Here is a 13,479-nt window from a genome sequence, read left to right on the forward strand (position 1 = left end):
GATCTTCCCAACCTAACCATCTTGCTAATTTCGGGTTTTCATCTCCTTTTCCCTCTTCTTCAGTTCGTTCATCACCTTTTTTTTTTTTTTTTTTGTATACTGAATCGAGGCTCGTGAAAGAGCTAACATTTACTTCACAAACAAATCAACCAGACAAACAAAATATATAAAAAGAGGGAGCGGAAAACAAGATGGGGAGAGAAGGGGAAGCACACAAACACAACATTTGAGAGCAGGGAGATGTGTGGAAGGGAGAGGGCTTGGGGGGAGGAGGCGTGGGAAGGGGGGGGGGGGGGGGGGGGGAGGGAGGGAGAAGTATAAAACCCAAGGACACCAAGGACTTGCAGGACAGAAGTTGGTATTTCAAAAAAGTGGAATTGGGGTGTCCCACTGTACTGTGCAAAGTCCCACTGTACTTTCACTGTACTGTTAAAAAAAGTAGAATCCCTTGATGTTTGGCCCACTGTCAGAGCTACCTTGCTCATTCTTGTCTTGGACCTCTTTTCTGGCAATAATAAATACATGAAAATACAGCAACCTGAATGCATTTTTCAGACAACATCTGATGCAAGGTTGGTTTACTGTTGGTGCAGAGAACTGCCGAAGGAATTTGTACAAAGGATGATAAAGTATGATTATGAATAGGGAAGTGCTTCTCATGTAGTGAGAATAACTGAGCGCTTTAGGCTGAATTTCATACACTATTGTGTGATGTAATGTGGAAATATTGTTGAATAATAAAAAGTCATTTTGTCAGCTTTTATGCTATAAGCTATGGTGTTGTAATGTGACTTCTTGGTGAACCACCTCCTCACCTTGCATATTGCCGAAAGATTACCGAGTGGCCTGGTTGGCTGGATAATGAGCAGTTATTGGAAAAATGGTTTTCGCACCGAGAAACGAACGGCTTGCTACTATCTAGCGAGACTCCCCCTGCTCCCTCCCTCCCCCAAAAAGATGATTTAACAAGAAGGTAGGCTCACAAACTTGCTAACCAATTTATTATTGATACCAATAGAAACCCACTTTTTATTGGTATCACTCATAAATTTGTATTAAAAGTCGGACCACTGGACCTATGGCTACGGAACATATACAGTGCAGTCCAATTGCCCAAAGTTTCATGGAATGCTCCAGCCATATGGCCTGAAACCTTATACAGTATATAATAAATGCACACAGGGCCTAAATTATTATTTATCCGTGTCATTTACCTGAATATTTTACTGAGAAAAATAAATGGTCACTTTTATTTACCCGTATGATTGAAAATAAAGGATAGCGGGACGTTTGGACCGATCGAGTCAATTCGCATCCTCGACTGTTGAACACTTTCTCCATCGGATTGGCAATAAAAATACGTGAGCAAATGGTTAATTATTTCTTTGGACAAAGAGGATGAGCCAATAAGGAGTTTCACTGTACTGTCAAAAAAAATTACGGGAAAAGCTCATGCCCCTCAACGGACCCCGGACCCCGGGCCACAAGGCAGCGACCCTCCCTGACCACCCCCCCCCCCCCTCAACGCCTCTTTTCCTCCCAATCGGGTGGGTGTTTCCACAATTGTTGCAACGTGCCCGTTTTCTGCTGAAAGCAGAGACATTCTCATTCCATTCCGAGCCCATGAAGCTGCGTCCATGCATGTTGGTACATTCCCATTCCTCGTTGACGTGCATCACACCACCAATGGGAGGGGTACTGGAAGTGTTGATGGTCTGCTGATGGTTCAACCAGTAGTTGAACAAACAGACAGGGGTGAAAGCATAACCTCCATCGACCTTTGGCTGCGGAGGTAATAAATTGCTCAATGAGAATCAAATTAATTTTACACAAGAATCGTTTTATTCATCCGGAAGCACGAAGCCTCATGCAGCATATAGTCAGGTTTACTGTTTTATTTCGTTCAAAATTTTTGGAGATTAGCAAAACTATACATTTTTGGAATATTCAGAGCATGAGGAATCCAAAAATTAATGTTGGCATTTGCGTAGACACCTTTGCGAAAATGACACTCAGGATAGTGATGAAGATCTGTAAAAGCATATTCCTGAACGGTATAGACCTAGTAGATCCTGTTTATAGGACTTGTAGTTCAATCTGATACCAACAAGGCTGCTTTCCTGCTTTATAAACCCATACCTATAACTTCAAAGGACTTGCAATATCATGTATAAAGTAATAGTTATATCACAAATATAAAGACGATGGTTTTCAATTACCTTTGTTTGTTGTTTTTCTATAAACCTGAGCACTATTTTGAGGCCTTTATTGGATTCCTTGACCCAGAAAACATAGGATTAGCATATTTAATTAAGATTCTAGGTTGACTAGAAGCCGAGATAGCGGAAAATATGTATTTTATGGTGGCCATTTTGAAAATCCAAAATCTGTCTGTGCAAATGCCGACATTGATGTTCGGATTCTCCATGCTCTGAATATTCCAAAAATGTACAGGTTTGCTAATCTCCCAAAATGTTGACCGAAATTATATTTGTTAACATAGTGAACCTGACTAATACAACAAGCACCATTTTAAATCGCGTGTTCATTTTGTGTTCTTGCTTTCGGATGCCTCTTCATGTCTCTATTCTGTTTGGTTGCCCAGCATAGCAACGCCTCTTAAGGATTTTCTCAACCCTAAGGAAATCCTTACTTGTGGATTTATTAAGAGTTGTTTATGCAACAGCCCTTCAGGAAATCCTTCGCTAAGAAATCGCAGTGTACCTTAAGGTAAATCTTTCCTGAAGGACAAGGGGATTTTATGCAACGAGGCCCCTGACCTTACCCTGGTTATCCCAACCAAGCACACAAAATTTTTTGTGGAAGTCAGTCAACCCATGTTTACCTGACATATCAGGAACCTGACATACAAGTCCACAGATGGAGACTTTCCTTCTTTTTAGCTCACCTGGAACATAATTCCGGGGATCTTATGGGATGGCACGTTTTCGGTCCTTAAACACTTGCGGCTTCTCCGAAACTGCTGATGGGATTGTGTCCAAACTTGGCACAAATTATATTTGGTGTGCAACTCAAGTTTGTTCACGACATGAAAATATTCAGAGTCTAAAGGGATCTACCGGGGGTTAAAGTGGATCCAGGTTTGATCCCCAAAATAGGAATTTGCTTTTTCCTCTGAACCTACACACACGATTTCGATGAAACGTTTTCACAACCTTCATCACCCATGATGTACCAAAGTCACGGCATTAAAAATATCAGGGTCTGTGGGGGGGGTTTGAGTGACTGTTGCTCCTGATCCAGGTGAGCTTCAGGACCCACGGTCCTATTTTTACGAAGACTGACGAGCATGTGTGAGGGAAGATGGCCGAGATGGCCAGTGTCTATTGCCACAGTGTGACTCGTCGATCATTTTCAAAAATATTCACACCATTTCTTTTCATCTTTTTGCCACACACCTCTTCAAACCAAAAATGACCGTTTCTCATGCGGCATAATGACAACCAACTTATTGGCTCGTTGCAACTTAAAAATGTGTATATGGAGGACGTGAGGCTAAACCTTGCTGAAAAGCTTAAAGTAAAATTAAGACACCTGGAAAGTGAGGTTGAGAGTTTTTCATTTAATGGAGGTGTGTGCACACAACAGGTCTCGTGCTTTGGCAACTTGGCAGGGATATGAGTACATTTGCAAAAATAACTAACAATCTATAGTCCTTGTTGTTTCGTGCTGCCTTGATAATGGATATTTATCCACTTATGTTTTGATAACATTTTCTTGTCTTCGGTACAACCTTGTTTGCAGAACGACAAACTTTACTTCCCCCACGTGGCCATGTTTTGTGGTAAGCCGAACATGCATCTGGACGAAGAGACGGGTGGGTGGATTCAAGACCCAAATGGCACTACAAGCTGCTTGCGCACTCCAGCTGATGTACAGAGCTACTGTCAGAAGGTAAATGCAAAAATGACACTCAGCCATGTCTGCATAACTTTACAGTACGACTGCCAAGGAAACATGGACATGTGTTCATGTTTTTTTTTTTTTAATGGGATATTGCCCGCCACAAAGCCTTGGGCCACTCGAGGTGGGGGCTACACAAAGAAAAACAAAAGCAGAACAACCAGCCCCTTGGTTTGAAACAAAACAAATGTAGAAAGTTGTCTTCACAGAACAACAAGAGAAAAATGACCACAGTGTGGTCACCAGCTGCGACGTGTAGAATCATGAGGATATCCGTTGCAATATGCGCTACCAAATTCGACCAGTCATTAAATTATACGCATGCACTAGCGTCTTTTTGTCTTTCAGTTCTGGTCTTGTCCATTGTTTTGCGACGCAACATGCTTCTTCAACTGATTACATATAATGTATGGACGTGAGTGTTATTTCTGTTAATGTTAATTCATTAATGTTATTTATCTATCTATAATTCCAGTAATCTCTGTGTGTTTGTTTGTTTGTACGTTTGTACGTTTGTTTGTCTGTGACCGCTGTTTCTCGACAACCACGGGTCCGATATACTTGAAACTTGCCAGGTATATTGCTGGGGACCCGAGGATGTGCCTTTTCAAGGTTTCATATTAATCGGACAATTACTTACCGAGCTATGTCCAAAAAACGATTCAACCAATCAGAGCAGCGAGCTATCGCGTGTGCCGAACGTGGCGAACACACTCTGCCTCGGATGGCACATTTGAGAGCGTATTCATTTATTTCACGTTTGCAAACTATGTTGGCGCTATGTTGGCGTTAAACTATGTTTTAAAACTAATAAAAACGAATTTGCGATTCATCGTAACTGCGATATACGACCTTCCGGACAGTGAGGACTGCACTTCCGGCATCCAATCACAGAACGCGTTATTGCGTAGGCGTGGCCGATGTGAGAGCGAGGTGATGCTGAGCCCAGCGCGTGCGCCATTACGGTACGTAATTCGATTTCTTCCGGAGAAAATAATAATTTCTCGATAGAGGGGGGATATAAATAGAGGGGGGGACCCCGGGGGGATTGTCACTGTACTCGCAAGCCGTTCGCCGTTCGCTTTGGCGTTGCGAATGGACCAAAACATTTCATGGACCAAACCATTTCATGTAAAGCGTTCGCCGTTCGCTTTGGCGTTGCGAATGGACCAAAACATTTCATGGACCAAACCATTTCATGTAAATAGAGGGGGGGATATAATTTTAGATATAGATATAGTACGGGCATGCCCTAGTTAATGTTAATTCTGGGTGGCAGAGGGATAATTTGAAACTGGCTTGGTCAGTAGGGGAAGTCCGAGTGTATGCACATGAGATGTTCAATAATTACACCTAATTTGTGTCAAGTTCTGTGAAACGAGATTGATATGAAAACATTCATGTTGTCTTTGTTGCTAAATTTATTCTTGTTTCTTCAAACAAATCACGATTTTAGTCCGTGATGTTCTTACCTCACATCAGCGCACGTCCGAGTGTATGCGCATGCGCTATTCAAAAAGGCACCCCAACAACAAGAACAACAACGCGGTCCTCTCATAGAGCTGCTTGTCGCAGCTAAAAAGGGCTGGGAGTAGTGAGCTCGTCTGCTTCGAGACAACAGTGCCTATACCCCCATTAAAATTTTCTGTTAAAATAGTGCTCTATGATATTGTTATGGGTTCCGGGGTGAGCGTACCAGGATGCTCGAGGGGTCGCTCGGTCCTGTCATTCGACCTCTGTCCCTGAGGCCGTCAGCCATGGATAACTCTGCGGCCCGACGGGTTGAGCAACCGCAGACACCGGGTTGTGGTCACCAAACCCAGCAGGGTCCTCATGTCCAGTTAGCCCACATTACTGTTGATTTGGTGTTCCCAACTGAGGAACCGCGCTCTCGACTCCACACCCTGTCTATTACGTAAGGCCGAGCGAAACCGTGAGTGGGAGTCGGCTACCGGTTGGAGCAAATTGGAGCAAAAATAGTAGGGCAGAACTTCCTGTGTATTAAGTACACCCTGTCGAACCAATGAAAGAAAACGACACAAGGGCAGGTTTGAAAACCCCGCCCTCTCCAGCATTCCTCAACTTCACGTTTCTTCTCGCACTCCTGAAAAAGCTTATGCCTCAAAGCTTCCTCTCCCGCCCCTCAAAGCTTCCCATTTCCACTCCTCAAAGCTTCCCCTTACACCCCTTAAATGCTTCCCTGTCCCTCCCCCGCAGAGGTTCGCCCTCATCCCTCCTCCACGGAGGTTCGCCCCCGTCCCTCACCCGCAGAGGTTCCCCCTCCCGCTTTCTTGCGGAGGACAGCAGGTTTTTCTCTGGGATATTTCTGTATTTTGCTCCATCCATTTTCCTTCATCCATTTTCCCTTCTATCCTGACAATGCCCCAGTCCCTGCTGATGAGAAACATCCCCATAACATGATGCTGCCACCACCATGATTCACAGTCGGGATGGTGTTCTTTGGGTGATGTGCTGTGTTGGGTTTGTGCCAAACTTAGTTTTGCATTTTGGCCAAAAAGTTTCATTTTGGTTTCGTCAGATCACAAAACATTTTGCCATGTGTCTTCAGAATCTCCGGAGTGTTTTCCGGAGTATCTTAAGCGTGATTCAAGGAGGGCTTTTTTGAGTAATGGCTTCCTTCTTGCCTGGAGTGCTTATATCGTTGCCACATGCACACAGTGACCAGTCTGTGCCAAAAAGGCCTGTCGCTCTTTCAAAGTTGCCATTGGCCTCTTGGTGGCCTCTCTGATCAGTCCCCTCCTTGCTTGGTCATCCAGTTTGGAGGGATGGCTTGATCTAGACCGTGAGATGACAGGTCAAAAAAAGGCCTAGAAATCGATTTTTGTGGCAACTATCATGGCCATATGTGAAAGTGGATGTTTCTGAGGTACTTTGAGGTGAGGAATCCAAATTTGACCTTCCACAACCGATTTGATGTGGCAATTCGATGATTGGGGGTGTTTTAAGTACCTATGGAGCAACTTACGATGTGTAATTTTACCACAGAGTAGTGTTTGAAAAGATGCGGATAACCACATCATTAACAGTCATATGGTTATGAATGAATATCAAGAAACATTCAAGACTTGTACATGTCTGCAGTATTGTCGAATGACAATTCTGTCATCGTTGCAGAATGATCACAGGTAAGGCATCCACATAGGCCAGAGCATGATTAGTCACTTCCACGACAAGTACATCTCTTGGTATCGCACTTGCCTTGTTTGCATGCACAGTGTACATAGCTGAGAATTTCCATCAGGGCCGGATCCTGAGTCATCCACACAACAGAAATGAAGTTAGATTCAACAGCCCAACCGTGACCATTCTGAGAAGGAGTATCAATCGTCCAATTCAGGATGCCTGTCTGATAAGTTGCTCAGAGAAAATGCTGCTGCAATGCATCCTTGGTAGGAGTCAAGCTGTGGTCCTCTGCAGTCGTCAAACAGAATGTTATATATATATATATATATATATATACACACATACATACGGCACTCCCCTTACCGAGGGGGGTTTAATCCCCTCGTCTTTTAAGCTGGCCGTCCGAGTCCTAGAAGATATCGTGCTCCTTTGCGGGGTTGAGGCTGACCAGGGTGACTGGTCAATGGAGTCCCAGATACCTTCGCCAACCTCTCCGCAAAGCAGGATGATACTTCTGCTCGAGCCACGGACAAGATGGAAGATTGCCGAGCGGTTTAGCAATCCGAGGCCCGAGCCGTTAGCAAAAAGACTAACCCGATTCTGAGTGGTTCCTATATCGCGCCACCGATATTCAATGGGGAAGAGACTAAAGCGACCGGATGAGAGGAACCAAAGAATAAGAAGGGTAAAGGAAGAACAAATATGGTTTATTAACTATCTAAAAGAGGAAACGAAAGAAGGGAATGTACAAGAAGAGGAAACAAAAGGACATCGGGCAACCTTAGACACTCTTATATAACACGCCCATGACAATACAAACAGACTCACACGAAAGGTAGCTGGTAGGGGAGGAAGGTCCAGGCAGATGGTTACAGGCGAGGGGATGGTCCAGGCTCCGGGTCCGCGGGTGAAGGACGGCTGGCAGCTTGACGTCGTTGGCGCGCGACCTGACCTTACAAACGCGAGGGGCTGGGATGAATGAACGTATAGCGTACCAGACGCTCTCAAAACCACGGCAGTTCGTATTGACAACGATCGTCCCAAACGATCCTCTGCGCAATGTTCTTATGTTTGCCGCCTCTGCGCTGTTCTCTCGCCTCTGCCGATCTCGTTCATCTCCCGAAGCCTCCGTAAAAAGGCTTCGCGCTCCCGCTTTTATTGGAAGCCTCGCGTATCAAGCCGCGTCCGCTTTGCCCCGCCTACCGGTGAACACGCCTCGGCCCGGATTGGCCGCGAGGGTTCATTCGTACCTCCCCTCATGACGCGTCGATGGGGCCACGCCTATGTTCCGGGCCGCTCCTCCCTTCTTCTCCCACTTGACCGCGTGCGTAATGGCGGCTTGGGGCCAGCAAACAAACCAAAAAGGCAGCGAACGCTGCAATACGGCTACTGGCACTTTGGAGAGAGAGAGAGAGATGATTGGGGATAATTGAAGGGGCCTATCTTATTTGATTAATACAACGCAGATTCAACTATTGGAAACGGATCCTTATCTGAAACACATATTAATGAAATAACTAAAGAAGAATCTATGGTGTCCTACGTGTTGTACATGGCCTAACTAGGGTGCAACCTTTACAAAGGGGGATATTTACAAGAATTATTATTTTACAAAGTGAAGGTTCTAAAAACCGTAACACAGCACCCGTCTCTCCTCCAGGCACGTCCCGTGCCGACAAAAACTTTAACTTAATGTGACACTCAGGTGTAGTAACCCTCTACTCTTAACCTTACCCTGAGTGCGACAGTTTTAAAACAATTGAGTATGTCCCGCCTGGTACGTTGCATTCTATCTAACAGATTCACACCCACAGGATAACCGAATCACGGAATTCATTCTCAAAACTACACATTGATGGTGGGGAGCATTATTTACAAAGACACTATTAGGTATTTACAACGCGAACCCAGGACCTGTCTTTTGGGAAACAAAAGCAGAGTTTTTAGAAAGAGGAAAGGTCATGCACTGCACTGCACCAGTACACCATACCCACGGGCGCTCCGAGACGCACAATTGATATTGCAGTGCAATCTCAGAGCACCAGAAGCACCACCATAAAGCACCCAATAAAAAAACACAAAGCACCATCCAGTGCACAGTTATACAGTTCAAAAAGTCACACTGGCGTCCACGCTGCACAGCCGATGTTCTGCTGGGGTCGATGTTCTGGGTGTCTTCTTGACTTGCTGCCTATTTGAGAGATAACAAAAACACAAAAAGGGCACAAAAGCGTCCACTTTTTTTGTTTAATTACGGCCAGCAGTGGCCAACTAGGGTGGTCCACCTGCTTGGCATAGGTGCCACCTTTACCGTGGTCTGCAAGGAAGATTCCCCAGCAGTGGCCATGCCACAGCCGGGTGATCCATGATGTGGTGCTCGGCCACAAACGTGTGGTCCACGAGTGGGCTTGGCCACATACGTGTGGTCCATAAGTGGTGCACCGGTCCAGGCAGGCAGGCAGCGGAGGTGCGGGCACACAACTGTGGCACCTGCACGCTTTCCCCTCAGTGCCCAGAGCAGAGACAAAGCAGAGTTAGCGGGGTGCAAGGGCGCAACAGTACACATCATCACAAGGTAATGCAGAGGTGAGGTGCGCAGGAGAGCGAGCGGAGAAAGCTAGACCCTACCGTACGCCCCCCCCCCCCCCACCGTCACCTAATCTACCCTTGCCCTTACCCCATATTTACAAAATCTACACATTATCAATTCTGTCGCTAACGTCCTGTCTTCCCCATATCTCCCCTAATACCAAATTCATCAACAATCCCTCTAACCAAATTTGCCATCAATCAATTTATCACCAATCCCTCCTACGGAGGAACAGATGGACAATCAGCACAATGTCACCCCCACGTCATGATGCGTCTTACATGCCAGACATTTGCACAAATCACATGGTGTGGAGTCTTGTCACCCTGGTGAGTGGATGTAGATGGTGCGAAGAGATTCCAATCCTAACTATACTCTAAATGACTTTAACACATTTTTACTCTACCCGGGGTCTTTCCCTGCCAAACCATTGGCCATCTTACACTATGTGGTTCTAAGAACCGAACTCCCATTGACCAAACTGTGGTGCTCACCAATTTGGGGTCTCACTCCCCTGATTCTACCCCCTGTGCCCTCGCACAATTTCCGGGCTGGGTCGTGTGGCACTCCCAGCAGGTCCGCTCACCTGCACACCTCCGCCACTGCAGTTGTCTCCGAGCTTACCTGCTCCTTACCCTAACCTACCTGGGGAAGGCCCTCTGGCGCTCACCCCCTACCGCCCTCTCTAGCGTCGGGCTACCCGGGTCCGTCCTCCGGATCCTCGGGCCCCATTGAACAACTCTACTGGCTCCTAGAGCCTACCTGCGGCCTCACCTGGCCGATAAACTAACATTTGCGGAGTGCCCATTCAATCTTTCTCACTAACAGGCCACACGCCCAGCCATTCCACTTTACTCATGCACCAATCACAACACTCCCGTGCAACTACCCGCACCACAGATGCCAATATCCAACCACAATTTACCTACTCCCTCCACCTACTTTTAAACTACCCTCCCCGGGTATTCGTGAAGGGGTCCATCTTCCCCATCCACTCCTTTCGCACCAACCACTCCACTCCACGTATTCCACACTACTCACTCCACACCATCCATTCCATACTCCATATATTCCAGACAATTCATTCCATACTCCATGTATTCCATACCAGCTATTCCACACAACCATTCTTCGTTCACCTGTACTTGCACACTCACCTGGTGCTCACACACACCTGGTGGCACTTGCACCCTCCTTCCCTCCAGGCGCATTCATTCAATACAAAGCAATGACGCACCTCTCTCACGAGCATTGCCTCACTTCATCACCCTCACAGTTACGCGTTCGCACGTAATTCACACGTTCAAAACAAACGAGATCCGCGAAGCGAGTTGGTCGAGTCGTGCTAACCAAGATGGCGACACGGCGGCTTCACTTTTCACGGAGTATGAGCGTTCTATATATTTTCAATTCAGTGCGCCCGACTCGCTCACGTACTTGATTTGTGGCATAGACATGGCCATTGGGCCTTCACGGTGTAATTTGTGCGAGGCTTTTGTTAGCGAGGGCTCACCCACTCAGGCTCACCCACTGAGTGGGGAGCTCACTCGGAGCTCCCCACTCAAGCTCCGAGTGAGCTTGAGTCGAGAGGGCGAATGTACGGGTCTCCCTTCCCCCGCCCGGCAACGCCGGTACTGGAGGGCGTCACAGGATCGGTGAGTCTCCAAAACCCGCTTTGTGCTGTTGCAAAGATGCAGGACGATGTCGCGATTGTTGTGCTGCTCTCCGACCATGAGAACTGCAACGTCATTGTTGACTGGCCCTCCCCTTCCCTCCCTGGCCCTCCCCTTCCCTCCCCCCTCCCCCTCCCTTCCCCTCCACCCTACCCCCTCCCCTTCTCCCCTCCCCCTCCCTTTTCCCTCTCCCCCTCCCCCTCCCTTTTCCCCCTCCCCCTCCCCCTCCCTTTTCCCCCTCCCCCTTCCCCTCCCCCGTACCCCTTCCCCCTTCCCCCTCCCCCTTCCCCCTCCCCCTTCCCCCTCCCTTCCCCCTCCACCCTACCCCCTCCCCTTCTCCCCTCCCCCTCCCTTTTCCCCCTCCCCCTCCCTTTTCCCCCTCCCCCTCCCTTTTCCCCCTCCTCCTCCCTTTTCCTCCTCCCATCCCCCTCTCCTCCCCCCTCTCCCTTCCCCTCCCCACCCCCCTCTCCCCCCTCCCCCTCCCCCTCCCGCCTCCCCCTCCCGCCTCCCCCTCCCCCCATCCCACCCCTCTCCTCCTCCCATCCCTCCCCCTCCCCCTCCCCCTATCCCCCTCCCCCTTCCCCCTCTTCTCCCCCCCCCCCCTCTTCTCCCCTCCCCCCCTCTCCTCCCCCCCCCGTTCCCCTCCCCTTCCCCCTTCCCTCCCCTCCCCCACCCGTCGATGCCGGGTACTTCTGCTAGTATATATATATATATATATATCGAACATCATTGATGTTTGTCACTGTACTTCTCTACAACTGGCATGTGAATCTATGCAGATGGGCGAATAACTCGTCGGACAGGTTTAAATCTTCACCCCAACGAAAAAAGACTGTTGGTATTCTGTCGAGGCGGCCACAACCTGGCATGGTCAAACTTTTCCTTTTCTTTTCCTTTTCCACGGAAGCAGCTGACAGTCACACCCGGGGAAAGCGTGTGCTCCTATGAGAGAGTAACTCATGCATTCACCAAGTGAACATCGAATTGCATTCAAGTCGACTATTCTTAGTTTTCTTGAGGCCCATATGGAGATTTATCACGGCAGCAGCTGGCATCAGGTGTATGTTTGAGAGAAGGATAATTCAACATCTGTGTCTGGACTCATCAATATAATTGAGGATGGACTGAGTGTTATCGCATGTAGGGCATGTCAGGCACCTCGAGTGTCAGCTTCCTTATGGTCACAGTGGGAGAACTCCTCCATGATGGCAGAGCTATGTCATCGATGATGACAGCTTCGTAGTCATGAACAGTTATGATGAGTGATTCAGGACATTTTGACTATTTCATGCAGAAGCTTGCTTTTGTCAGTCTTTGTGATTGCCCCATCAGAATAAGACAGTGGGTAGGAAATTGGCCCAAGAGAATAGCAGAGGACTGTCCTCAAATCAACTTTCTGGTGTTTACTCAGTACGAGTAATCTGGCGAACATTTGGCGATCGGCTCTGACGACGACTGTCTGGCCAGATTTGCAGGACACTTGTACTTTGGCTTGACTTGACTTGTGAAAGTCTTTTACTTCATTTGCTTCAGTGGCTGATCCACCGCTTCCTGAATTGAGTCTGTCTTGGATGAAAGTAGAGAAAGCTGATAGTCTGTAATTATGTGGATTGAGGTGATCGCTGGCTTTTTCTGCTGTCGCCATGACACCGGAGCTGATGCAATAAAGGTTATTTTGGTTTTGCGAGAATGGATTCATAATTTTGTCAATTGAGCCCAAGATAGTCTTGATGGCCTCCTCGTCCTACTTCTGGCAGGTAGTGGCCACATCCTTTCTCGCCTGATAATGGTTCCTAGATCCAGCCATTAATTCACATTTCCGAACAATGGCTGCTCTTTCGTTTTGTGAGAGGATGCATTGGTGATCCTGAGTCGCACCAGTTATCCCACCAGACATCTTTGAATCACGGTTGCAAGTGACTGCAATCATGGTTGGATAATTTGGTTGCATGCTGTAGCTGAGAATCCATAATTGTCTTATTGCTAAACCGTCCACTGTCCTGATTTGACGTTGAAGTAGATATCATGATGACTCTCGGACAACTTCATCATCTCAAGAAGGTGTATAGAACTGTACCAAGCATAGTTTGGTCTATACTATGCATGAAACCATGGCATAATCTGTAATAATGATGCAACATGACAGTC

At 47.3% G+C, this 13,479-nt stretch overlaps 1 protein-coding gene across 1 annotated transcript in view; it reads left to right on the forward strand.

Moving 5' to 3' along the window:
- The window catches only part of LOC137413110 (amyloid-beta precursor protein), a 132,494-nt gene that overhangs the window by 42,058 nt on the left and 76,957 nt on the right, over positions 1–13,479 (forward strand). The window contains exon 2 of the mRNA XM_078782453.1: positions 3,766–3,915. Within this exon, the coding sequence (XP_078638579.1) occupies positions 3,766–3,915 (150 nt within the window). The remainder of the gene's footprint in view (positions 1–3,765; positions 3,916–13,479) is intronic.

Source organism: Myxine glutinosa, chromosome 1 (genome assembly GCF_964187855.1).
Source record: "Myxine glutinosa chromosome 1, kmMyxGlut1.1, whole genome shotgun sequence".
NCBI lineage: Eukaryota > Metazoa > Chordata > Myxini > Myxiniformes > Myxinidae > Myxine > Myxine glutinosa.